General features: G+C 47.4%; 1 protein-coding gene across 1 annotated transcript; it reads right to left on the bottom strand.

The window, feature by feature from the left end:
- On the bottom strand, positions 1–27,129 carry CTDSP1 (CTD small phosphatase 1). Its single transcript, XM_079969465.1, has 7 exons — positions 26,927–27,129; positions 12,113–12,261; positions 9,762–9,863; positions 8,561–8,617; positions 7,111–7,203; positions 6,319–6,504; positions 1–5,441 (listed from the first exon to the last, which is right to left on the bottom strand). The coding sequence occupies exons 1-7, from the start codon at positions 26,991–26,993 to the stop codon at positions 5,313–5,315; spliced, it is 783 nt and encodes a 260-aa protein (XP_079825591.1). The 5' UTR covers positions 26,994–27,129; the 3' UTR covers positions 1–5,312.

A 27,129-nucleotide genomic window follows, 5' to 3' on the forward strand; every position in this document is an offset into this window, starting at 1 on the left:
TGAGTTTGTAATTTTTTTTCTTTAAAGATTATTTTACAGTTTGAATCACACAAAAAGGCACTTTTGATCTGGAATTGTGATTTTCTTACACTCTCTCTTCCATTTGTTAAAAAAGATCAGCTTGTGGTCAACAGAAGATACACAGCATGAGTCTGAACAGGTGTGAGTGGAGAGGATCTCCATCTCCTCCTCCAAAGGCAATCGCTCATGGGGCGGGGGGGAGCTAGGCATTGAGGCAGGGATGGGGAAATCTGTTGGACTCCAACTACCATCAGCCTCAGCCAATAGCCAGGGATGATGGGAGTTGTAGTCTAGCAACATCCGAAGGGCCACATTCTACCCCTTGCCAACCTGCATTAAGGACCTTCCAGAGGGCAGTAAGGCATAGCTTCAATAAGAAGCTTGTGGCCTGAGAATCTGATGGGACAACTTTCTCTGTCACCCCAGAAAACTCAAGAGGGCAAAATGAGCCATAGTGACATGGCTAGTTGAAAACTTGTGGCTCTTTGTAGTTTCCAGGTTGGCACTGAAAAGGTTATCAGCTTTTACTTTTCCCAATAAAGCATGGAGTTTCCCCAATACTGCATTAAACTTGCTTGCTGTCACTGAATCTCTGCCCCAGGCATGAGGACCTGTGATTCTCTCTTGCTGGACTCCAACTCCCATTGTCCCCAGCCAGCACTGCCGATGGTCAGGAATGATGGGAGTCGGAGTTCAGAAATGCCTGGAGGGCTTCAGGTTCCTTGGTACTCTTCTACTCTCTCTCCTTTGCTGCGAAGAAAATAAATGAGAGGAGAGAGGGGTGCAATTTAATGGGAAAAGGAGAATAGCTTCACTCTTGAGCAAAAGCCATTCCCCTGTAAGGATGGGCTTGCTAGCTACTACCTCCGCAAGTATCATTTTTGGTGTAAATAGCTAGCATCCAGTGAGAAGGGGGTAGAGGTGGATGGACAGAAACAGAGAATGTGTCTGTAGCGAAACAGGGAAAGGGAGATGTGAACAGGTTTGGATCTTCCATAATCTGATGCAGGTGGAAAAACAAATTAAAGGTGGAATAAGTGTCTTATCCTAACTACTGGCGAACTAAGCTTAATTAATGCTGAGCTTATTGATGTGTTAAAAATGAGGAAGGGGAAATCGGCAGGCGTTTGGAGAAGGGGGAGCATACTCTCTGACAGAGGTGTCCACTCATGGGCAAAGATCACTCGCACCTTTTACACCAAGAATAATGGCAACCAACCACACAAAAACAATCACCATCTCCCAGGAACGTTGTTAAAAATACAGCTATAAAAATCCTCAGATGGTTTCCCTCCCCCCCCATCCCGCTTCATTGTTTTTTATTTTCCATTTTTCCTAAAATATATACACATTATACATATTTATATAATCTAAAAATGTGCCCAGTTAAAATTCTTCTTTCCACATTCTGTAAAAAATAAAAATATGTTTTTTCTGCGGGGGTGCCCAGGGCAACTCCCCACACAGAGGGCTTGTCTGGATGAAGCTCAGACTAGGAGCATTTTGTCTGTTGGGCATTGCAGATCATGAGTGACTCACGGCCTCGAACAAATGAGCACCTCAACACTGCCAGACTAGAACAATTGCTGAATGTTCTGTGCAGAAGGATGAAGAGTTTCTGCCATACCACGCTGCAAGAGACTGGAGAGGCCAGTGGAATTTGATGCAATTCGGATGGTACAAACTTGGCCAAATGTAGCTACTCCAATGGGAGAGCACTGGGTAGAGCAGGTGTTTGTGGCAACTTCAACTCAGAGGCAAAAACAAAGAGACATGTAGAGCAACTCCATGGAAGTTTAATCAGAGGCAAGCCCCAATGCATTAAATGGAACATGTCTCTCAAGAAAGGGTGCACTCAGTTACAGCCGCAATTCCCCCACAGCCCCAAGAGTGGTTTGCATCTTAGACTGTTGCTGTAAAAACAACAAAGTGTTAGCACCTAAGGTACCACCAAACTCTTTGTTGTTAATTTCACTTGACTTTGGTACAGATTAGATTAAAAGATATTATGCCTAGGAATCTTCTCTATTTTGTTTTGTGCCACTTTGGCATGATTTTACCCTTGCATTTAAATAAAAAAGTCATTTGAAAGTTCACTATTTAAATACATATTTAAATGTGCATTTTCTCTCAAAATACCTATTTATACATTTAAAATGCTGAGGGAACTGTGTTGCACAAAGAATGGCTGTGGGGAGCTGTTTCGATCCATCCATGAGCCTAGGAGGTGCAAATCAGGGCTTTTCATGTAAGAACCTGCAACCTTCCTCAGGCATCCTAAGGAGCGACTACGGATAATGGGTATCCTGCATCCTACTGGCATAAACACTACAAATATGCAAGCAACAAAAAGGAAAGAAAAAGGAGGGATAATTTTTTTTGTTTAAGAACATTTTCTTTCTAGGGGACGCTTGGGATTTCAACGGAGTATGTGTGTGTTATGGTAGTCTTATTTTTACTGTTCCACTGAAAAAAACTTTTATACACAATAAACTTTTTCTGAAAAGATATTTCCCTCCTGCCTGCTCTCATTGCTTGGTTTTAAATTTGGCAATACATTGCACATTCCAGAGGGATAAATCCAGCAGCAGCTCAGGTGTGGGGAAGCTTTGGCTTTCCAGGTGCTGCAAGCATGGCCAATGGCCAGGGATGCTGGGGGTTGTAGTTCAGCAACATCTAGAGGGACAAAGGCTCCCCACACCTGCAGTAGCTGCTAGAAGCAGGAACGGCCCTCCAATTGTTGTTGGACTGCAACTCCCATCTACCTTGACCATTGGCCAGGGCTGATGGGAATTGAAGTCCAACAGCATTTGGAAGGGCAGAGGTTCCCTGCTGCTCAAAGGTTTCTAGGCATCCAGTATCCCCCATAATGTCCAATCTGGCAGTGATGAGGTACTTCCACTATGTTACAACAGCAATTTAGTAAGATTTAAATAGAAGGTCATAGTTTGCTGCAAAGGATTGCTTGCTTGCACCCTGGCAGTGAGGTTCAGCAATGCGCTTTGCTCTGACTCAGCGGGCTACTCCAGGAGCCACTACTGAGAGCCAAATCCTGCCCCATTCCTGAAACATTCCATCCTGAATGGGCTGAGGCTCTGAAGAGCCCTGGCATCATGTCCTTTCTTAACAAAACAGCCAAGAACAATAGTAAAAAAAAAAAAAAAGGCACAAGGTTTTCTTGTATCCAAAAAACATTTTAAGGCAAATTCAGAGTGGCACTGGAAAGAAACCAAGGCAAATCCCATTATCTTGCAGAACAGATTGGCAGAGGACCAAGGCAATTCTACTCTGACTTAAAGATTCTCTTTCCTTTTAAAAAAACAGGCTTTCAAAGCTGCTGGGCAAAGTGGGGGGAAATATGGTTCAAAGGGAAGGAACGGCCAGCTTGATTTTGGCCAAAACCACCTTTGGGAACTTGAAGTGGCTGGACTGTCGGTGAAGCATTGGAAACAGAGGTGCCAGCCGCCACCACAACCCAGCATTGTGTGTCCATCCACTCTTGTCTCTTTAGGATACCAACAGGTCCATCACTTCCAAAAGGCACAATTTCCCCCACATGCCTCAAAAGTCCAGGAGGAGAATTCCAACCACAGCCCAAAGGCAAGAGTTGCACCTCAATGCCTTGTAAGGTTTGAAGGCACTACAGCATAAGAGGAAAACAAATAAACCCACAGCGGCAGAGAAAGAGATTGACCCCTCTCCCTGTATGGCCTATGCATATGTGATTTATGGTCACAGGAAGGGCTGAGTTGAAGGAGCTGAAGAATAGGCCTTGGAAAAGCCAGAGGCTGAAGGAAGAAAAGCTGAGGGCTGGCGTAGAATATAGAAAAGCATCAAGGAGGACAACTGGAGTGAGTCATACATGGGTACTGCAGGTCAGTGTCACCAACCCACACTCTTAAGCCTCAGAGTCTTTGAAGAATTTATTCTGGGTCAAACCTGATTGTTCAAGGTGGCGGCCTTCCTCCCTAGCACAGATCAACCAGTAGCGCTTACTTTCCTCACAGCCATCTTCACAATCTCTCATCTCAGACCCCCTTCTCTACTAGCGATTGATATTGTGAACCATCTTTCTCTTGCTCTAAGAAATCACAGCTTCAGGCATTCTCTCCAGATAGAATGAAGGATGGGGTTAAGGCAGGTGATCTGGGGCTGGTATAACCACTGGATTGGTCACTCCCTCCCCTCTCAAGGCACCTGTCACAGGGCCCTGTTGACAAAACTGACAGAGCTAGTTTTATCTTGCGTCTCAGTGGAGAAAAGCTTTTCTCCTCCCCAAACACACCAATTTCTTCCCTCTCGCTCCTCAAGTATCTCTTTTCCCCCTCTGTTGGGTTGCTACCAGTTCCAAAAAGTTAAGTAAAACTTGGGATTTTCCTCTCCAAATCAGGATTTTCTCCACCAAGGGGAGGGAGAAACAACTCCAATCCAGTATGCACCCCAAAGGAGAAAACTTATTCAGCAATGGCAAATAAGCTGCATCCAGTTTAGGACCCCTCAAACGTTCAGCCGAAACCCACCAGCTTTGCCTGTCTTTCTGAAGCAGAAATGCCCTCTCTCTTTGACAAGATGCAACAGAGTCCCTCTAAATGTTCAATCCACTTTGTATTTCCCCACATCTTTATCCTGAGTCCTGCCTGTTCTCTTTCGTCTCCCCATCCCAACTTCTCTCAGATACTTCCCACCTGGGGTCTCTCCCTGCCTCCAGTCAAGTCAGTGGCCGCCACCACCACAAACAGAGCTGGGACACTTATAAGCCCAGAAACCTAGGCCTCAACACCTAATAAAGAAACAGGAGGAGAAGATGCAAACAGTGGCGAGATGCAGTGGGTACCTGGGACCGGTTCTTGTGTAGCACCCCCGACCTGGTGGCAGGGGAATGGGGTAGGGTTCTGGTTTCCCCCCTTGATTGGAGGAGAAAGGACCAAAGGTTTGGTCCCACTTGGTATGAGAGGGGCAGGGAAAACTGGGCTGAGGTCCTAGTTTCCTCAGCCCATTATTCAAGGGGGCAAACCGTTAAAAACACAGCGTCGAAAGGGGCTTCCTCTCTCTGGAGATGAAGATCACACTCGGACACTGAGAGAGAGGGGTCCTGTCCTGCTGCACCACGGAAACAAGCGCTCTCTGATGACGCCCCCTGCAGGGTTTCTTGTGCTCTGCACTGTGCGTTGAGGCTGCCAGGGGCTAGGCTGAGGGAAGGAGCAGGCTGTCCTGCTCAATGAAAGGGAAGCAGCTGAGACGGGCAAACGCCCCTCCTCTCCTCTCCCCTGCCCAAAGCTCCCCTGCGGTCACTAGCTGCTAGTCCGGTGCTGCTTTAGCACTGTATAGACGTCGTCCACTTTGCTGAGTCTCTCAAAGAATGGCAGCAGGTCCAGGAGCTCCGTGTCAGCCATGTTGTCAAACCACGAAGCCACAGGCACCTGCCACGGTGGGAGAAGGGAAGCGGTTAGGAGGCAAGTACGTGATACATATAACAATGATAATGAGTTGTAGGTAGGCATGCTTTGAGCCCAGAAGAGTGCTCTGGCTGCCACAGTGTGCAGACAGTGGGGCCAAGACCAGGAGGCAGAGCCCCACTCTCCCCATCATGGTGCATTGTGGGAATGGAAGAATGCCAGCCTAGTGCAAGAGCAGCCCAGACACACAGAGTCTCCCTCAGCTTTTTGTTGAGGGAGCTCTGCATAAACTGTGTTTGCCCAAGTGTAAGGGGAATTTTGTAGTGCTGCTTTTGCCAACCTGGCCCCCTCCAGCTCTTTCTGGAGCAATTTTAAAACATCCCTGTTTACCCCAGGCATTTGATGTCTGAAATATGCTGGTTCCGGCAACCGCTGGCTGAGAGTGTGTGGTTGTTCTTAGCTATTTTTAAAATGCTTTTCAATGAGGTTCTTACAGGTGTGTTTGCTACCCTGGGCTCCTGTGGGAGGAAGGGTGGGATATAAATTGAATAAATACTGTGATCCTAGTAATCCAACTCCCACCGGCCGCAGCCAATGAGAGTTGTAGTCCAAAAGAGCTGGACGGAAGCAGCTTGGTGAAGAGGAAAAGGGAGAGCGCTGCAGTGAAGTGCGAGAGGTCATCCCAAAGAATGGGCATGTGACCATCGCATTGAGGTCCCCCCTTGCTCTGTTCTCCACCTGTATATTTTAAGCTTTGCTCTAGCATGCAGCTCTGTGCAGGAGGGTGGAGAAAGTGAGCCTGTACAGCTTTTTTTTTTTTAGTTTTCTGCCTACACAACCCCCTCTTTCCGCTCGCATTGCCAGCAAAAGCCAGGAAGCTGATGGCTACCTGGCCACTTACAGCATTATCTGGGTGGAAGACATAAGAAGCAGGCGAATTGTCCACTATGATGATCCGCGTGAGGTCGCGGCCCAGGCGGCTGAGGTCCTTGACGTAGTTTCCACGGTGGAAGACGCACGACTCGCGGAAGAGGCGGGCACGGAAGGCTCCCCACTTATCCAGCAGGTCAGCCACGGGGTCTGCATACTGGGGTTAGGAGGAGAAGGAGAGTCAGTTTGACCACACTCAGGTGTGCGTGCCTATTGCAAGGGATGGGACAGATTGGAACGGCTCCACTTGCATCCACAGAAGCCCGCTTCACCTTCCTCTGATGATTAGATTTCCGTTTCTCCCATCCCAGCAGGTAAGTGTGCGTATTCCCTGGGTTCTCGGCCAGTTTCCCTTGCCCAGGTAGAAGAACGGGGGCTAGGTTAGAGGAAAAGAATCGCTGCAAACCCTTTCCTCGGAGTGCTCATGTTTTACGTTCAAGCTCCTCCAAATGCTTTATTGCAATGCACTCACTTTAAAAAGTTGTCCTCCTCTCCTGACGACTTAATCCAGCTCTAATCCTGGATGGGAGGCTAACCCTCTCTACTCCAGTTTACAGTAGGGATGAAGGGCTCTGTATTTCTGTTCGACAATCCACTGCGGAAGAAAAATCAGTGCTGCCTGCCCAATGCAGCTTGCTTTTTCTTCCCAGTGCCTCAATTTCCCCCAATGGAGCCCACTACATGGGTGTGGCAGGAGCAGGGGAGGAGTCTGAAGTCAACAATCACCCTTTCCAGTGTGGAGGTGGGAGGAGGAGAATCTCACCTTTGCCAGACTAGCGGTGAAGAGCACACACTCGAAGAGCTCGCCCATCCGTCGTAGAAATTCATCCACATGCGGTCGCTTCAGGACATACACCTGGGGAGGGGAAGGGAGAGTATGGAGGTGGGGTCGCAGGGCACAAATCCGCTCACTAGTTAGCTGAAGCATGGGGAGTCCCCACCCAGTCTTCCTGGCTAGTGAATACCACGGGTACCATGTTGTTCTTCTCTTCAGAAGGTTTAAGTTGAGCATCAGAAATCCCCACCCCCAAGAGTGGAAGAAGAGACTGGCTGGTGGAACAAGTTGCCCAAGGAGCACACAGAGATTTAGGAAGGCGCCTCTTATACCAGATCAGGCTATTTGTCCATTGGGCCCAGTGCTCCGTACTCTGACTGGCAGTGGCTTGGGGAGTGGGGTGTTTGTCACATTATCCTTGCAGACTGGAGATGATGGGGACTGAATCTGGGGCAGGTGGTCTGTCCCCTAAGCGATGACTCAACCGCAGCATGCGGCTGTTCAGGTACAGACGCCTGAGTCCAAAACACATATGTCTGGCTGCAAGTGCGACAAAAAACAGCCAGTCTCCAAAGCTTCAGTGGGAAGAATTTGGAAAAGGAGGATACAACACAGATTTAATATTAGTTCTTAGTATTTGAGGACAGGTTGACAACTGATGTGAACTATCAAGATGACTTGTGGACATCAGAAAGGAATACAGGTTGGAGAAACTTCTGCAAAGGATAGTTTATCCAGGCCTACATGAAAGATTGGCTCTAGAGGTCCTTGTTAGCCTTTGGAATCCAACTCTAGGATCTCACACATCCCAAGACAAGATACTCTATGACTTTTCATCTAGTATCCTGATTCCACCCAGTATTCTGGGGCTGGCTGCCATGCATGGGCAACTTGGTACATCAGAACAAGAGGTTCCTTTACTTCCTACATTTCAACATGCTGCACTCAGATGTCCCCTCTGAGATACAAAGTGTGTGATATGAAATGGTGTGGCTGGTCTAGATCACCCAGGAACCATTCAAAGCACCTGAAAAGTGTCTTCAGTGGATAAGTTCCTCTTCAAAGGCTGATGGTACGGAGCTGTTGTATCCATCCTGGCTGGTGCTGTTGGCTGCCTCCAAGGCCAAGTAATCGAGAACAGGCTGACTGCAGTATTCACAGCCTATCCTGGATTACTTGAACCTGGCCACTGCCTTTCTAAGTAGGGATGGCAAACATGAATGAAAGGGGTGCAAAAGCTCAGCCCCATCCTCCACCACAACTGACCCCCAAGCGGTTTCCTTCCTTTTCCTGAGCGCTGCATACCAACGACTGCCCCATAGTCACCTTTGGTGATTCAACATCAGCTATGAAATGCAGCAACCCCCTTTTGAGAATAGCACTGCCAATACCAGAACCCCTCTTTTTACCCATTAGGCTCTCCCGGCAGCATCCATACCTGGTGCATGACCCCGTCAATCTCCACTGGGATGATGAAATCTGCATTGTTCACCGGCTGGGAAGGGACAGAGTTGGGAAGTTAGACCTCCTCTGCTGGGTTCCTCTGCTCTTCACATCTTTCCCACTACCAGGGTTGATTCTCATAGCCGTACTCTCTCATCATATAAGCTTAGGTTTCTGCAACAAGGCCATCTCTAGACTTTGGTCTTCCTGCAAGTGAGCCATTTTGCTCCCTCACACCATACCTCCTCTCCACCTGCCACCGTCTCTCAGGGCAACTGGCACTAGCACACATCTTTGGCAGCAGGAACTGAAGATAGCTCCTCTCTTACAGAGTGGTAAATGGAGCCTTCTCCTGGCCAGCAGAGCTAATGGTCAGCAGTGGTGGGAGTCTGGCAGCATCTGGAGGGACAGGTTCCTCACCCTTGCCTTACCCACTGCTCCAGAAGAGCTTGTGGCAGCTGGTTAACCAGCAGCTGAAAGGCAGCACAAGGTCCATATAGTGTAGCCAGGGCTGTTTCTGGGCAAAGCACAACCAGGGCTCTTGGGTTTGCCAGGAAAGGAATCCAGAGGCCTTTACTTCCAAGGATTTATATGCTACCCAATAACAAAAGGTGGCTTACAACAAAGAGAAACTATCACATTTTTAAAAATGTTGTCATGGTAGGAGAATGGGTAAAGGCCAAAAAAAAAATCCTTCCAGATTTTGCAAACCTAAACGGCAGATTCCATTACCTGGGAAATATCAAATTGTGCAGCCTGGTTATATCATGAAACTAAAGGCAGCTAGGTTTAAATGCACTTAAAATGCAGTGCAACTCAGGATGAGCAAGCTGAGAAATGGAGCTACACATTCTGTAGGTGCTTCACCTATCTCTGGAGCAGAAGGATGAGAATATTGGATTAGGGAAGAGAAAGGTCGGAGTGACACCTCTGGATTTTATTCCTAAACTTGGGAAGCAGAGGAAGGGGGGGTGCTAGTCATTAAAGGGACGGAGGCAGGAGTTAAAAGGTGTCTTGGATTCTGCACTAAGGAGAGGATAATCATGTGAACCTCCTTGATTTCCAAATAGTGGGGAAGTGGATTATAAATTCTCTTAAAATTTATAAATAAATAAAGCTGTCTGGATGGAGAGTCAACAAAGGACTAGAGCATGCAGTGGGGTGTTTGTGTGCAAAACAGTTGAGAAAGGACTAACCTTAAAGGAGCTATGTACCAATGTCTCATCCAGGTCAATGACCACACAGATTTTGCTGGAATCTTGAGGCTTGGTTTCTGGCAGGAGGTATTTGACAGTAGCCTGCAGAAGCACATACACACACAAGAGAAAATATTGTGAGGAGGAGTGCAGGACACAGAGTCATGCTGCAAGGGAAACTGGCAGCTAGCAGGGCAGTGGAGATGGTGGGCTCAGAACCTGTGCTGACTCCCAAGTCTTCAAATCAGTATTTAGGGATGCTGTGGCTGGTATAAAGACCTTGGACACAGTTCTCCTGGAAAGCAATGAGTCCAAGGTAGCACCAAGATAAAGGGACTGGGGACTGGAGCATCTTTTTTTAAAAAAAATATCCAAACCATTCCCCATCTTATGAACTTGCAGCCACAAGTTTTACTTTGGGGAGGAGGAGGAGGAGCTGTGTTGGGGTGACATTGGAGTGGGAGTAGGATCTGCTCTGAAACAAAGCACAAACATTTGCAATTACACAACTGGGCACCAGAGGGCACTAGCGACAAGGATCAAGATGCTCTAGTATAGAATCCACTGGACTTTTGACTACCAGTTTGAAAGGAGTTGGTAGCTCAGCAGCGCTGGGCTAACAAAGCCACCAGTGCTCTTCCTAACTTGGCTGGCAACCTAACCCAAACAGCCTGCCATGTGTTTAGGCCCCTGGCTTCATGAAAAGAGGAAATCTAACCCAGCGACAGACCTGGACAAACAAAAAGACAAACAAGAAGAGGGCTTAAATAGTACTTAACCAAGGGGGTGGGCTCTCTTTCAATAAAGGTTTTTAAACAGAGGTTGGATGGCCATATGTTAGGGATTCTTTAGCAGTGATTCCTGCATTGCAGGGGTTGGACTAGGTGAACCTTGGAACCCCTTCCAAATACCATGATTCTATAAATGCAAAAGCTCCGTGTTACACCAATAGTTAAGAATCCTTAAAACATCAGAGCACTACAAAGATTAAAAACAGACAAAAGCTAGTCATGGATTTGCCTAAGAGAACCACCAAAGGTTGCATGTTTCACATGCAGCAAATTGTGTTTATTCCTTTGGGGGTAGCTCATCGGTTATTTGTCTGTTTTCATACTCCATAGTTATAAAATGTCTGCACAGTGTTTGTGTAACTGGAGAGCTCTGCATTTCTTAATCATTAGCCCTACACACACACACACACACGCTTACTTTTCTTGCTTCTCCTTTTTTAAAATTCAAGGCAGCTGCATCTGGGGCTCTCATCCATTTCCTTCTCCCCCCATCCTGTCACCTGCCCCCCTCTCCCTTACCTGTCATGTGGCACATTGGAAGTCCTGCTGAGCTCAGCAAGGGAGTGCAGAGGGCATGTGACAGGGCCAGCAGGGGGGTGGAAATGGGCAAGAGGAGCTCAGCTGGCCTCAGCTCCTACAGCAAAGGAAAATGTAAAGGTCTATTGCCCCGATGCCTGGGGTACCAAGGTAGAAACCTTGCCTCTGTAGAATGCAAGTGCCCTCGCTGCAAGGACGAGAGGCCAGTTAATGTGTGGAAAAGGGTAACTAATGCATATTAAATGATCTGTAATGTGCACTCCAAGTCTCTTGCGAGGTGCGCAGGGGCTTCATCATGCCACATGACCAAGCCCATTAAGATTTCTAAGCACTCTCCTAGATGCAGCCTGGCCTGAATGGTTTTGACACTGAAAATATTTGCATCCATTCAAAAGGCTTGGGAATTTTGCCCAAAATGAAATTTAAAAAAGCATCACGACTATGAATGGATGGGGAGAAGCAAAGCCTGGGAGTTGGAGGGGAAAGGGAGGCAATGTTCCTTTTTGTAAAATCTTGGAACTCCTGTAATCAGCCAAGTTTGCTGCCCTAAGGGAGGGGTGAGCAGAAGGCAGATCAGGATTGAATGGTAGATCTTTGGGTCATCTGCAGAGGATCGACAAGGGTTCTTACTCCCCAAATGTTTATCAGCAAGAACAGAAAAATGGCAACATCTAAATTAGGCTGCTAAAATGAAGGAAGCTAACCAGAAACGAACTTTTGTGCGAAAGGGCTATGAGGTCCGTTCACTTCTGGTGCTGAAAACTAATTCCTAGGCTCAAAGGCCCCCTGCTTTTTAATTCCAAAGCTGTCTTTTGCACCCAGCTTTGGTTGGTAGATCTTGGGGTTGCGGTTAAACACACACACACACACACACACACACAGACAAACACCCCCCAAAGTAGATCCAGCAAAAGTCTAAAATGTCAATTCGCCCAAGAAACCAGCCCTGGTCTGCCCCACTAGATACTTAACCCTTCCCTTGGTCATTTCAAGCAAGTGATCTGCCAGCCAGCTGGGGCCTACCTTGGGCACCGATCCATTTTCCTCCACCAGGAGTGGGGCATTGTTGTTGACAGGGATAGGCTCCGAGTTGTCATGGCAAAGGCAGCAGAAGAGGGACTGGAAGATGCTGCGGTTCCTGGGCTTCTTGGAAGGTGATGGGTTCTGAGCACCTGCATGAGAAGGAGGGGAGGGGGATGAAGGGGGGGGGGAAACAGAGATAAATATAAATAAGATGGGAGTGCTGTCTTGTCAAACCCTCGTCTTTATTCTCCCCGCTCCCAGGCCTGGCTGCTTCAGAGGTATTTTTCCACAGCCCTGCCCATAAGACTCAATCTTGCAGGCGAGACATGGTACAGATTGGGCCACTGTTGAATATACTCTGCACTTTGTCCATCTTATCCCTTTGGTCCTTTGCAGAAGTGCCCTAAACACAGTGGGAAAACTCCTGCAAGTGTCTTAAAATCTCAAGAGGGGACACTAACAACAAGAGCTTCCTGGCCCAAGGGATATTTGCTTTCCCTCCCCTTTGTGGGTCGTAGTTTTAAGGTGCACACCAAATAAACACTTTGCACGTGCGCAGAGCAGGTGTGTTTTCAACCGTGTGCATGAGAAGGACACATCTGCCATGGAACCAGTATTGGCTGTGGCTTCCCGCACAAGGTCAAGAACGTACACTTGCCATTCTGAGAGAGAAAAGAATAAACCATGGGAAGTAGAATCAGCCACAGGTCCTTGGAAGACATCCAAATCAACCCATCACCAAAAGCAGGCCACAGTTCTGTCAGCTAGAGAGGTCCATGCATCTGGCCGACTAGAGAGGAAGATGGAAGGCGGGAGGTGCCAAATATAGCCAGGCCAACTGCTCTGACACAGATGGGGAGCTTGCAGCCCTCCAGATGTGACTCCAAAACTCCCATCAGCCCTGAACCAGAATGGTCAATGGATGAAAGCAGCTGAGGAAAAGGTGAATTTCATGCTAGGGAGCACTAGGAAAGGAAAACAAAAGTGCCAATATCATAATGCCATGGTAATAATAATAATAATAATAATAATAATAATAATAATAATAATTTATTATTTATACCCCGCCCATCTGGCTGGGCCTCCCCAGCCACTCTGGGCAGCTTCCAAAAGAATATTAAAATACTATGATACATTAAACATTAAAAGCAAACCTGGTAGAAATCCAACCACACTTGGAATACTGCATACAGTTCAGGCTGTGTCACCTCCAAACGGAGTGCAGAGAATTTGAAAAGGTTCAAAAAAGGGCAGCTGAAATGATCGAGGGCATGGAGCACGAGGAAAGGTCGAAGCATTTGGAGACTTTTGGGTTAGAGAAAAGGTGACAACAGAGAACTACAAAATTATGTACGGTGTGGAGAAAGCAGACTGAGAAGAGTTTTGTGCACTCTCTCGTCATCCGACACCTCATAGACATCCAGTAAAGATGAACTATGGAAGATTCAGGACACATAAAATAAAGCACTGCTTCACAGAGAGAACAGTTAAACTATGGAACTCACTCCTCAGGAAACAGCGACAGCCGCCAACTTAGATGGATTTGAAAGAGGATTAGGCAAATTTGTGGAGAAGGCTCTTGATGGCTACTAGCCATGATGGCTATGCTCTGCCTCCACAATCAGAGGCAAGCATGCTGCATGCTGGAAACCACAAGATGGGAGAGGCTCTTGCGCTCGGTTTCTGCTTGAGGGCTTCTTCCCCCAGGCATCTGGTTGGCCACTGTGAGAACAGGATGCTGGACCAGAGGGGCCGCAGGGTGGGATGTTGATACAATCTAGGTAAGGGAGGAGGGTTTGTGGGTGGGATGGGCAGTGAAGGAACAAACCAACTAAAAAGGCTCAAATCCTACCTAGTAAAAGACCTGCCAGGATTCAAATATTTGCTATTATTTCCAAGGTTTTGGCATTTTCAATGGAACAGATGTGGTGCAGGGGCCCCTTCCTTTTGCCTATCAGAACAACAACAACAACAACAACAAATCACACAAACCACCCCATCTTCTTTTCCTACTTCTCACACAAACATCCTCTTCTGGGTCTAGGCAGATGGGAAATATGGTCTCGCTTTTCCTGCCACCTGCCAATCTCTCTCCTGTCACACACTTGCTCCAGGCACCTGGAGTACTTGAGGAGTTTTTAATCACATGCCATTGCCAAGGTTCTGGATTAAATTCACTTTCACATCTAATCCCTGTGCTTGTGAGCAGCTCCTGCTCCATAATCCGGGCCCCAGATAATGAGATTCTCCTCTTGGAACGGCCTGGATCTTAAGACACCAAAGCTGTGGGTTGGGAGTGAGCGGCCAAGGAAGCCAGCCAGGCAAGGAGGTGCAAGGGGGCAGGGAGTTGGCAGGCCCTCCTGCAATCCCCATCTCTGCAGTCGCTGCCTTTTCAGCTCCCTGCTGTTCCAGGTCCCCAATTCTGCCGGTCCCAACCAACAGAGCTCTTGGTATTCCAGAAACATGCCGAGATGCAAAGGAAGAACCATAGCTCACTGGCAGGGCACCTGCCTTGAGCGTAGTAGGTCCTGGGTTCAATTATTGTCACCTTCAGTTTTAAAAAGGAAAGAGGCAGCAGCAGGTGATGGGAAAGGGTCCCCTTGGCTTGAGATCCTGGAGGACTGTGGGCTGCTAGTCCCAATAGCTATGTTCTACCTTTAGTGTTATTGCCCTCCGAATTCCAGTTGCTGGGAATCGCAAGCAGGGAGAGATGTCCTGCTTGTGGGCTTTCCATAGGCATCTGGTTGGCCACTGTGGGAACAGGATGCTGGATTAGATGGGCTGTTGGCCTGATCCAGGAGGGCTCTTCTTATGGTCATCAGTGGGGAAGAAATCTGAGCTGGATGGACAAGGGCAGCACTGGCATCTGAGCCATCTATTTAGCCAGCTATATGAAAGCCGCAATGAAGGGTCCTGCAACCCTGCGTCAAGGTGGGTTCCTCTGCCTTTACTTTTAACAACTGCCTCAACACCATGTGAAGAACAAAAACAGGTATTCTCCAAAGATTAGTCAGTAGCCACGAGGGAGAGGTTGAAGTTGGGTGCAAGCGGGTGAAGTGTAGGCAAAGAGGGGGACAGCCTTTCAAATACTGCAAGATCAGAGAACCAAGAATCTGCACAAGACACGGCTTCAGATATCTAGAGTTGCCGTCGGCTCTACGTTGCTGCATGTAAGATGGTGTGTGGAGCTCTTTTAGCGAGTAAGGTTGATGCACACAAACGAAAAATGGAGGGAAGGACTAGCCAGAGGTAACACACGTCTTGCAATTTTATCTCTTGCTGGTTGCGCTCATATACATTATCTTCCATGTGTGAAGGAGGAAAAGGGTATTGCTTCTCTGCATCTCAGAGCTCTCACTGAGGGGACGCAGCTGGGGTGCAGAGATGTACCACTTCAGGCTGTAGATGCAGGCTCACATGACTAAGCGTTCCTCTCTTCGTGTGTGTGTGTGTGGGGGGGAATATATGTCCAGAAAGACAACTAAATGTCAAGGTGAAGAGTTCCAGCCTACACTTCTCTCAGACAAGCTAGCTTTCCATGCACAATTAATTAATTAATTAATTAATTGCTTTCAAGTTATGTTAGCTCCCATGTGCGGGCTAATGGAGCACAGTTCAGTTGCCGGTTTACCACCACAGTGAGGGCCAAAATGGATGTAAAAGCAGCAGGGGCACAAACTCCAGGGAGTTGAGCTCTTTTGGCCTCTCCAATAATTTTCAGGGGGGGCTAGACACGCCCCCAATGTTCCCAAATGTCAGGAGACAGAGGAGGCCGAGTGCGGTGCCAAGCGTAGCTCTAAGGTCTGGCTGCCAAGTGTGAGAGAGGAGGAGCTGCCGGCTACTGCATTCAGCTCCACCCTCTGGTAGCCCGTTGCGCGCGTGATGTCGTGCGCGTGATCTGGGCCCCTCAATCTTTGGCACAAGTTGGCACCTCTGAACAGCAGCAAACCTGTGTGTAGAGTAGCTGCCTGCCACCTAAACCCCATAAAGCAGTGGGGGCACATCTACATGAGGTTTGGCTTTAGGTTCAGTTGCAGCAAGTGTCTTTAACGGGGGGGGGGGGGGGAGTACAGAAGTACAGAAAGATCAGCAGTAGGGGAAGAACAGCATCAGGCTACCCTAGTGACTTATGCATTAATGCCCACTTGTAGTTTGCAGGTTATGCAAATGGTGTTTCAGGACAAGCAGTGAGATGTCAGAAGGCAGAATGGCAATATTGGACATGTTGATCCAGAGGTGACACATTGTTCCTATGCCAGCGTATTTGCAATCTCGAGAACTGTTTGTCTTGTATACTTAATCACCATCCCTGCATTTGGCATATTTTATTAGGTACACCATGTTCTTTGGTTGGCAGATATACATTGTAAATATGCAGCAAGGGGGAGGGCTATCCCTCTTCCTGTTTGGTCCTCATTTTTGCAACAACATGGTTGTTGTTCTTTTTACTGTCAAGGGCAACCGGAAGGAAACAGCACAACCTTTTTAGCCCCTGCTGTTGGGGAATTTGTGTTAAAATAACATTCTGTATTTAAACCAGAAGGCCGAGTAAAGCAGTTTCAGCTAACCACCTATACAGCCTTTTAAAAAAGAAAGGAAAAAGAGAGACCTGGGATGCGTAACATGAATACAAAACACCACCTGAATATTTGCTGGGGCTTCAAAGCCTGAATACTGAGCAGCTGCTGAAGCATAAATGCAAGGCAATGTGTCAGTCGCTGGCCAGACACTTGTGAAACAGTCACATACACACCGCAAAAAGAAAAGCACAGCTCCATCACCTCCCCACTGCCTGCCATCCTGGTTGAGAAACAACATCCCAACTCAGAATCTGCTGTAACATCTGATCCTAATAATAATAATAATAATAATAATAAATCACCAGGGAGAAATCACTTCCGATTTCCCAATACTAACCAGAATACTGCTATTGTAAGAGGATGGTGTGGATGCTATACATTGAGTTTCCTCAGGCTGGATAACAAAATGATGCATAGGAAGCTGCTTCATGCAGAGTGAGATCACTGGTCCATCTAGAGTAGCATTGTCTACACTGATTGAAACTGGGACCTTCTGAATGCAAGCCTGGTGCTCCACTCCTGAGCTACAGCCTTTCCTCTCTTCATTTTGTTTTTGTTGTTCCACATCTGGCTCATGGCCACTTTTTTCAGCAGATGTCACAAATTTGTTTCTGGGGGGGAAGAAATCAAAAGAAAAGGTGGCACCACCACAGAGAACTATGTCAAATTATGTCTCCATAGTGAAATATGCAAATCTAAAGCAATATCCCATTAAGAGCAGAACGCAAAGCAGGTGACCATAATGATTCCTTAGAAGACAAAAGCCTGTGCCCTCAAAAGAAAACAAAATCTTTATCATTCACACTTCAGACATAAAAGCAGGCAAGCCCAGTTTCTGACTCAACAAGCTGTGTTTTATCATTGAATTTATTTATTTTTTATAATTGTACGTTCAATTGTTGTACCGTACCACCTTATGCTGAAGGGCAGGGTAAGAAATCTTATAAATAAATCAATAAGCAAATGGATCCAGCTTACTAGGCCTCTGACCACTCCACGGCAGCAACCGTTGTGTCAAGGAACCCTGAGAATTCATGCTCCACAGTCAGAATTCTTAGCAGGGTAGAGAAGCAGTGTGTGTGTGTGTGTGTGTGTGTGAGAGAGAGAGAGAGAGAGAGAGAGGGAGGGAGGGAGAAAGAAAGAAAGAAAGAAAGAAAGAAAGAAAGAAAGAGAGTGCCAGTGTTGTTTAATGGATGTATAGAGGGTCTCTCTCCTTTGCTACTTATTAAATTGGGGAAATAAAAGAGTCCCACTCTCTCAGTATTCTGGGTGACAGTCAAGTCCTTGGGCTTGCTGGTGAACAAAATCTTGAGTTTGTCATACTACGCATTTGTGACATTTGGGAAACCAAAAGGCTGCATTACTGAGGGATGAGATTAAAGAGTGCTGCAAGACTCACAGGAATGTGGAGTTTGTTGATGCCTCACAAGATTCCTGCTGCTCTACTTATGTCTAATAATAGTGGTACTAAATATTTTAATAGCATACTTCACGTTTTCAAAGGGTTTCAAACAAACCCTCTAAGTAATTCTCACAACAGTCCTGTAAGGCAGGCCAATATTATCATTCCCATCTTCAGTATGAGTCAGATGGAATAGCAGTTTGCCTTTAGCCACCTCAAATGTTAAAAAATTATTATCTGAAATCCTGGAAACCCAACTGCCTGTCAGTGTAGACAATGCTGAGCTATGAATGTGAGAATGAGTTTCGTATTCAATTCTCATCTCACAGTGCTGGGCACACAAACAAAAAAGGGTGCCTGCTGACCACTGTGTGCCAATGAGCAGAGCCACTCCCAACAGTCCACCATGTGCCCAGGTGGTCTGCAAATTTGCCCTAAGCAACAAAGATTCCATTTATATACGATGCAATTCATGTGAGTGGAGTGGCATGTCATAAGCTGTACATAAGCCGAGACCCAGTGTGGTGTACTGGTTAGAATACTGGACTAGGACCTGGGAGACCAGGGTTCTAATTGACCTTGGGCCAATCCCTAGCTCTCATACTATCTGATGTCACAGGCGTGTTGTTAGGATGAAATGGGGAGTAGGAAAACCATGTGTGTCACCTTGAGCTTGGAGAAAAAGTGGAATATCTTTTTTTAAAAAAAAAAGAAATGAAGGATGAAAATAATTTCTAAAAGCAACTCCTTGTGTGGCAGACCTCTAAGGTTTAAACCCACGCAATCTGTGTGGAGGTTTACAAAAGGTTTATCGCATGGAGCACTGTCCATTTGGTTCCTTTGCAGATACCCACATGGACCTTGCATCTATTAACTGTTCATTACTATCAATAGAATTGGTAGTAATCTTGGGTGTTATCCAGTTCAATTCCTTGGCCTTAGGCAATAGCCCCTACTATTATACTGTGCCTGAAAGGCACTGATCCAGATTCTTAATAAAAATCCCCATAGAAGGAGATGCAAATATCATTTTTCCTGGAATGCAATAATCAGAGAATGGCTGGATGTAAACAAGTCTGGAAGATCATTTAATCCTTTGCCAGCCCAGTTCCTTCCAGATGTTTTGGACTACAATTCCCATCACCCCTGGCCAGCCCTGGAATGAGGTTGGCAAAGGCAGCTTAAGATAGAAAGAAGCAACTGTCTTTTGACAGTTTTTCTGCCTCACATAAACATGCATGACCCTTGAAAAGGTCCCTTCAAGGACACACATCCTTCCCCCAGCCCATCACTTGACCTGGTTGGCTTGAGAAAGGAAGAGGAGACCAAATTACCATGATCAAGGGGATAGGAGTTACCCGACACGAGTCCAAGTCCAGCACAAAGCCCTGACCATCCCAATCAGAGATACAATCGTCTGAAGATTTGGAAGGCATGACAGTGGTGGCAGGTGGGGGTGGCATATTGTGGGGGAAAGGAAATATTTGCCATACTAATGAACTGAATTATGAAATACAAAATGTACTACTTTGAGAATGTGAGAAGCACTTACTACTATTTAGTAAACAGCACATAAAATTGTGCTTCTGCTATTTGGTATATTTTGAAGGAGACACACACACACACACACACACACAGAGAGAGAGAGAGAGAGAGAGAGAGAGAGAGAACACATTCCTTTGTTTTAATGGAAACAGAAACCTTCAATGCTCTGGTAAACAAAAGTGAAAGTTATACTTGGGGCTTAGAAATACAGCAGCCTTGCCCAACCAAGTACAGTACTTTTCTGACACTGTGTAGGACTTCAGCCTTGGCCAACACAACCAATGGTGAGTGACTGTGTGAGCTGTAGTCTGGTAATATCCATAGGTTCATAGGTAATGATAATGATAATGATAATGATAATGATAATGATAATGATAATGATAATAATAATATTGTACCCCAGCCACTTTGGACAACGCCCAACAGGATATCAAAGAACACACCAAAATATCAAACATTAAAAGCTTCCTGAAACAGAGCTGCCTTCAGATGTCTGCAAAAAGTCATGTAATTGTTTATCTCTGACATCTGATGGGAGGGTTTGCCACAGGGTACACAGAACTACCAAGAAGGCCCTCTGCCTGATTCCCTGTAACTTCACCAGAAGGGCCTCGGAGCTGGACCTCAGGTTCTTCAACTCGGACCTAAACAGACCTAGAAGAATGCTGAACTCTCTCAGCCCTCCTCAACCTGATGCTCTCTAGATCAGGGGTCAGCAACCTTTTTCAGCAGGGGGCCAGTCCACTGTCCCTCAGACCATGTGGTGGGCCGGTTATATTTTGAAAAAAATAATAATGAACTAATTCCTATGCCCCACAAATAACCCAGAGATGCATTTTAAATAAAAGGACACATTCTACTCATGTAAAAACACACTGATTCCCGGACCGTCCGTGGGCCAGATTGAGAAGGCGATTGGGCCGCATCCGGCCCACGGGCCTTAGGTTGCCTATCCCTGCTCTAGATGTTTTGACATACCACCCCCATCAGCCTTGGGCTCAAAATGGACATGCTGATTGGGACTGATGGGGCCATAGTCCCAAACATCTGCCATGTACCGAGCTGGGAAATGCCCATACATAGTATGTCAACCGCTGCATTATCACGTATCTCCCAGCAACATTTTTATTTTTTCCATATTGGACTTTGTGGCTGGGAAAATGGCACACTCTCAATGAAATCTGCGACTGTGCAGATAATCATCTCCTGCAGGTTGGGCTGAGACGGGAGGTTAATTCAATCAGTTAAGGGTTCCAACATCAACTTGCCTAGGACATTAGTACTTAGCAGGAGGGCTGTTGTTGTTGTTGTTGAATTTATGTACCACCCTATGCTCGCAGGTCTCAGGGAGGCTCACAGGTTATTATTATCCTTACACACTTTGCGTAGAATGAAGCTGCAGACTGACATGGTGGGACTCTGGGGCGCTTGCTTCAGAATGTAGAGGAGGAGCTTGTAGCTTAATGCCCTTTCACATTTAAAACGGCATGTGATAAACTAGCATATCGTGGTGGAAGGTTAAGAGCAGCTTCCTCCACCCCATCTGATAATTTATTAAAATAATATTTAACATAGCGCTTTCAACGTACTTCACATGCTCTGCTCAGCTGTAACCCTTTCAGCACCCCTGCAAGGTTAATTCAGTATTATGCTATTCACTGTTGCAGGTAGGGACAGACCCTGAGGGGCTGAGAGGCCTTTCCCAAAGGCCCTCTAGTGACTTTGTGGCAGAGGCCAGACTCAAACTGGGGACTTCCTGGCTTGCAGCTCAGCCTGCAGTGCAACAGCACAGAATTCTGCCACAACTCATAAGTCAGCATAAAAGGCAGAGCTACTCGGAGAGCTAGATTTGTGTGGTGTGGGAAGACAGGCTACAGAAGCTCATCCAGAGGCTTGAAAGTTGGCTGAGACACAGAAAGAGAATGACTTATGAAAGCAGGTAAAAGAGCTGTATTGAATGATTAATCACCTTTTAGAGAAGGTGGGAGACAGAACTGGGCATTAAACAACTTTCTGGTCAAGCAAGAGGAAACAGAACAGGAATTGAGTGGGAGTTACAAACATGGGCACTTCCCTATTAAAATTCATAAAGTACTTTTTAAAACACACAGAGAGACAGAGACAGACACACACACTGGCGGAGGAAGAGGGGTGCAGGGGGAGCGCACTGCTCCCGGCAGCGCAATCCTGGTGGGGTGCCATCTCTGCTGTCCCCCCCGCCCGTGCTGGGTGCCCTGCCCCCAGGACGCCCGCCAGCCCTGCCCCCGTCTGCTCTCCAGCCCCTGTGCTGGAGCATGAAGCTCCACCACTGGACACACACACACACACACACACACACACCCCTTTGGAACAGGCTCCTTAAGGGGCAACCTACAAAAAGAGTCTCTTTGGTCAGCTACTGTTCCACTCACAAAACACAGCCAGCTCCGCTTGGATGGACAGTGTGGCCTCTTGGGCGTCTCCTCTGATCTCATTACTACAGACTTTGTGTGGCACTTTTGGAAACCAGAATCGCATTGGCAGGTCCAGATTCAAGAACAAGGGGGCTGTATGTGGGCAATAAGAGAAGTCTGCTATATTCTGTGTTCATGTGACATTTAGATTTACAGCCAATCCTCTAAAATAGGGCAAAGCTTTTAAATAAAGAACGTTTGGGCTATCTGGAGGTGAATTAACACACATACCATCTGCCACCATCAGTGTCTGCACTGGAAGCAGAACCATCCTTTGAGCCCTTTACTGAAGATCCTGTGTCTAGACATGACTCTGCAGGTCACTGCTTCATACAGGACCAGTACTGCACACTTTAACTGGGAACAGCTCTCCAGGGCCTCAGGAACCACCTGCTCCCCGCTACTCTTTTAACTGGAGAAGCTGGTAAAATGTGGGCTGGATGAGGTAACTGTTAGGTGGATTTGTAGCTGATTGACTGACTGAACCCAAATACTGCTCACTAATGGTTCCTCATCATCCTGGAAAAAGTGACAAGTGGGGTGCCGCAGGGTTTTGTCCTGAGCCGGTTGTTGTTCAACATCTTTATCAATGACTTGGATGAAGGAATTGAGGGGATGCTCATCAAATTTGCAGACGACACCAAACTGGGGTTAGCTAATGTTGCAAAAGACAGAATCATGATTCAGTATGATCTTAACAGATTGGAGAACTAGGCCAAAACTAATAAAAATGAATTTGAGTAAGAACAAATGTAAGCTTCTACACTTGGGCAGGAAAAACCAGCTGCAGAAATATAAGATGGGGGACACTTGGCTTGCCAGTAGTACGTGTGGTCTTAGTAGACCACAAGCTTAACAGGAGTCAACATTGTGATGCAGCAGCAAAGAAAGCTAATGCAATTCCAGGCTGCATCAACGGATGTATAGCATCCAGATCAAGGGAAGTAATAGTATCACTCCATTCTGCCTTGATCAAACCACACCTGGAATACTGTGTCCAGTTCTGGGCCCCACGTTTAGGAAGGATATATTGACAAGCTGGAACATGTGCAGAGGAGGGTGACCAAGATGATCAAGGGTCTGGAAAGAAAGCCTTATGAGGAACAGTTGAGGGAGCTGGGTATGTTTAGGCTGGATAAGAAGAAACTGAGAGGATATATGACAGCCATCTTCAAATATCTAAAAGTCTTCCACTCGGAAGATGGAGCAAACTTGTTTTCCCCTGCTCTGGAGGGTAGAACCTGAACCAATGGCTTCAAGTTTCAAGAAAGGAGATTCGAACTAAACATCAGGAAGAACTTTCTGACAGTAAGAAATGTTTTACAGTGCAATGGACTCCCTCAGAAAGTGGTGGACTCTCCTTCACTGGATGCTTTTAAGCAGAGGCTGACTGGCCATTTGTCAAGGATGCTTTAGCTGAGATTCAGAACTCGGTGTCCCAACCTTATAATTCTATGGTTCTCTGATTCTATGCCAGGAATTGAATCTAGGAAATTGCCCTATAATGAGTTAGACCTTTGACCCATCTAGCTCAGCATTGCCTACACTGATTGGCAGTGGCTCTCCCAGCCTTGTGGGGATTCCCAGCCCTACGTGGAGATGCTGGGGATTGAACCTGCAACCTTCTGTATGCAAAGCAGGTGTTCTACCACTGAGCTACAGCCTCTTCCCTCTCTTTGTTTTGTTCCACATCAGGTTCATGGGCAATCTTTTAGGGAAGAAGAATAGCTCAAGGGCAGAGGACATGTTTTGCATCAGAGAGATTTCAGATTCAACCCCTGACCTCTCAAAAAAAAAGGCTGGAGAAAATCTGTTTCTGAAATTCTGGGACTGTTGCTAGACAGTGTAGACCTACGGTAGCCAACATGATGCCCTCCATATGTTTTTGGACTACAACTCCCATCAGCTCTGACCATGGCCATGCAGGGTGGTGCTGATGAATGCTTAAGGACCCACCAATATTCAGAGGGGACCACGTTGACCATCCCTGTAAACACATCATTGAGCCAAATGGACCAGTGGTTTAACTCAGTATACGGCAGCTGTAGTGCTAGGACTCAGTACCCCACAGATTGTAGTGTGGCACAAGCTAAACACAACTGGCCAGCCACATACAGTGGCAAGATAAAGCCCTCATTTTGGTTGCCTGCTCAGAACAGTTAACACAAGAAGAGCCTAGGTGCATCAGGCCAAAAGCCCATCTCATCTTCTCTCAGTGGCCAGCCAGAAACCTATAGGAAGCTTGCAAATAAGACCTAAGCACCACAGCAGTCTCCCAACCTGCAATTACCATAAACTGTCCCACAAATACATGTCTGCCAGGATGCATTTTTCTGTTCCATCCCTGTTGTGCCTAAACCGCCAGCTTTAGGCTCTACCTTCTTGCTTCAGACAGAGCGTTTGCAAAATATCACCAATGAAAAGGAAAGCTGATATCACTCCAGAACCCTGTCACACAGGCCTGCTCATGCCCAACCTCTCACCCATCAAACCATACACACAACACCAGCCGTTTATCATCCCCTACCAAGTACATGCCGATCAGAAGGTCGGTGGTTCGAATCCCCACAACAGGGTGAGCTCCCATTGCTCAGTCCCTGCTCCTGCCAACCTAGCAGTTTGAAAGGACGTCAAAGTGCAAGTAGATAAATAGGTACCGCTCTGTCGGGAAGGTAAATGGCATTTCCGTGCGCTGCTCTGGTTCACCAGAAGCGGCTTAGGCATGCTGGCCACATGACCCGGAAGCTGTACGCCGGCTCCCTTGGCCAATAAAGCGAGATGAGCGCCGCAACCCGAGTCGGTCACGACTGGACCTAATGGTCAGAGGTCCCTTTACCTTTACCAAGTACATGATGACATCCCCCACCTCATTTGGGGAGCTGCAGGCAGGCAGCATAAACAGGACGTTTACTGACCCCCCTGGTGGGGCTATAATGTGTGACTGTTTGGGTCAAAAGTTGGCTGAGGGAGTTACAAGTTGCTGCAGACCCTTTTCTGCACCACCACTACCCACTGTCAAATATCTTAGTAGCCCAAGAGAAATTCCTGTGCCTCCCCAATTCAGAACAAATATTGTCTTGCACCAAGGTCAGCTCACTGGCCCATCTCTCTCAGCACTCTCTACTAAATGGCATTGGCTCTGCCCAACTCACCCCACCTGCCTTCAGCCAGAAGGTGTTGTTGTTGTTGTGTTTTTAAAGATGGCCGAAAGCAGATGGGTCCAAGTGGGCACATGAGCATGGGGGAGCAGCATCCCCTTTCTCACCCGCCACCAACACATCTGACCCAAGAAATGCCCCAATTTCTTAGTGAAAAGGCCTCAGGATTTCTTAACCTTGCCAGCCAGCTTCCTTTCCGACAGAGCCAAGATCACCAGGAAGCAGTGGGAGAAAAGCTAAAAGCAGCTAGCAAAACACCACACCACACTCACACCATCTTGGGCTATTCCACTCCCCCCACCTTCCACCAGCAATGTTTACAACTCACCCAGCACCGAGAGAGGGTGCTAGGAATGGCATCTTTCCTCAGCCCTATCAGAGCAACTCCTTCATAATCACCTATCTAGTGAGCCCACGTGTGCCTCACCTAGAATGGAAAAAAGGGAGGTGTAAGCCAACACCCAGGGTCAAGAAAATGCTGCTCTTGCTAGTAAGTCAGGCAAAATCTCTGGATCTCCAGGAAGTTAAGAGAGAGCCACCCTGAGTCTCAATCCTGAAATAATGTTGAATTGGGAACAGCTCCCTATCTAACATCTCTGGCGCCATCAAACAAGACTCCTCCTACAGACGTGTGTTTACTAATACCTGGCACAAGTCTGGGTGCAGCCCGCCCCACACCTGCTCAAAGGGGGCTTTCCCCTGCTCCCAATCTCCCATAGCAGCAAACAGCTCAACCAAAAAAACATCGCCGGTGAAAAACGCACTTTCGCTTTAAAATGCTCTAAAGCAACAACTACTGCCCCATAACACGCAAAGGGAAAGATGGAGGGAGATGCATCCAGGATATGGGGTGTGGGGGTTTTTTTGGTTTGTAAAAATCAATGAGAGGATGCCTTATACGCCTCCCTAATGAAGCCTGTTGCCGAAGCACAGCTTCCTCTTCGCTCAATAATGCCACACACAGCGAGGAAATCGGGGTGGGGGGCAGGAAAGCTATAGGTTCCAGAATATAGACGGGAAGGGAAATACAGTAGGACCCCGCCAAAAAAACACACCCAGTTTTTCTCCTCACCCCACAAAGCCCTTAAGGAAATAAAAACTCGAAGGAGCTACTGCGCCAAGCTAGCATTTCAGGGCACCCTCCACCCCCACGGGGCGAGGCGGTTATTTCGAGAGCCAATACACACAGACAACACATACACGTGTGCAACGCGCCGCGCTCGCTACCTCGGTGCCTCCGTGTCCAGGGCGCAGAGGTGGACTGGGCGCAACAAATCGGACAGGTTTCCTGCCTCTTGGGCCGACCACGCACCAGGGCGTTGCATCGTGGATCGATATAGGGGAGACGGGGGGGGGGCACCCGGAGGAAGCGCGCGTCGCCAGAAAAGCGGCTTGGCCACTCTTCTTTTCTTGCCACCGGAACCTGAGGCCGGCGGCGTCCGAGAAGGGCGCGCAGGCTCCCTCAACACCCCGCTACACCCGCTTATTGACGCGCGCAAGGCGATCCTAAGCTCCCTTGTCACCGATCTGTCAAGCTGAATAGGTGGCGCGTTATGGGAACAAGTGGCGCCAAGCCCCGTTTCTTGGCGATCTGGAGGTGGGCACCGAGAAGATGCCCTCCCGGCCCCGTCTTTGACCTGCCCCTCGGGGAGGGCAGTGCGCGCGGGTCTCTTTACCTTTCTCCTGCAGAGGCGTGTTCACCTCTTCCTTGCTAACCTGGGTGATAATGGACCCGCTGTCCATTAGACCAGAAGGGCAGAGCGCTCTCTCTCTTCCTCTCTCTTCCCTCCTTCCAATTGTGTCTCCGCCGCTTTGAGGAATTTTCCAGGAGTTAACAGATTGTTGTTGAGGTGGTGGGGTTTTTTTTTTTGGTGGCGGG

The sequence above is a fragment of the Podarcis cretensis genome, assembly GCF_951804945.1.
Source record: "Podarcis cretensis genome assembly, chromosome: 1".
In the NCBI taxonomy this organism is placed as follows: domain Eukaryota; kingdom Metazoa; phylum Chordata; class Lepidosauria; order Squamata; family Lacertidae; genus Podarcis; species Podarcis cretensis.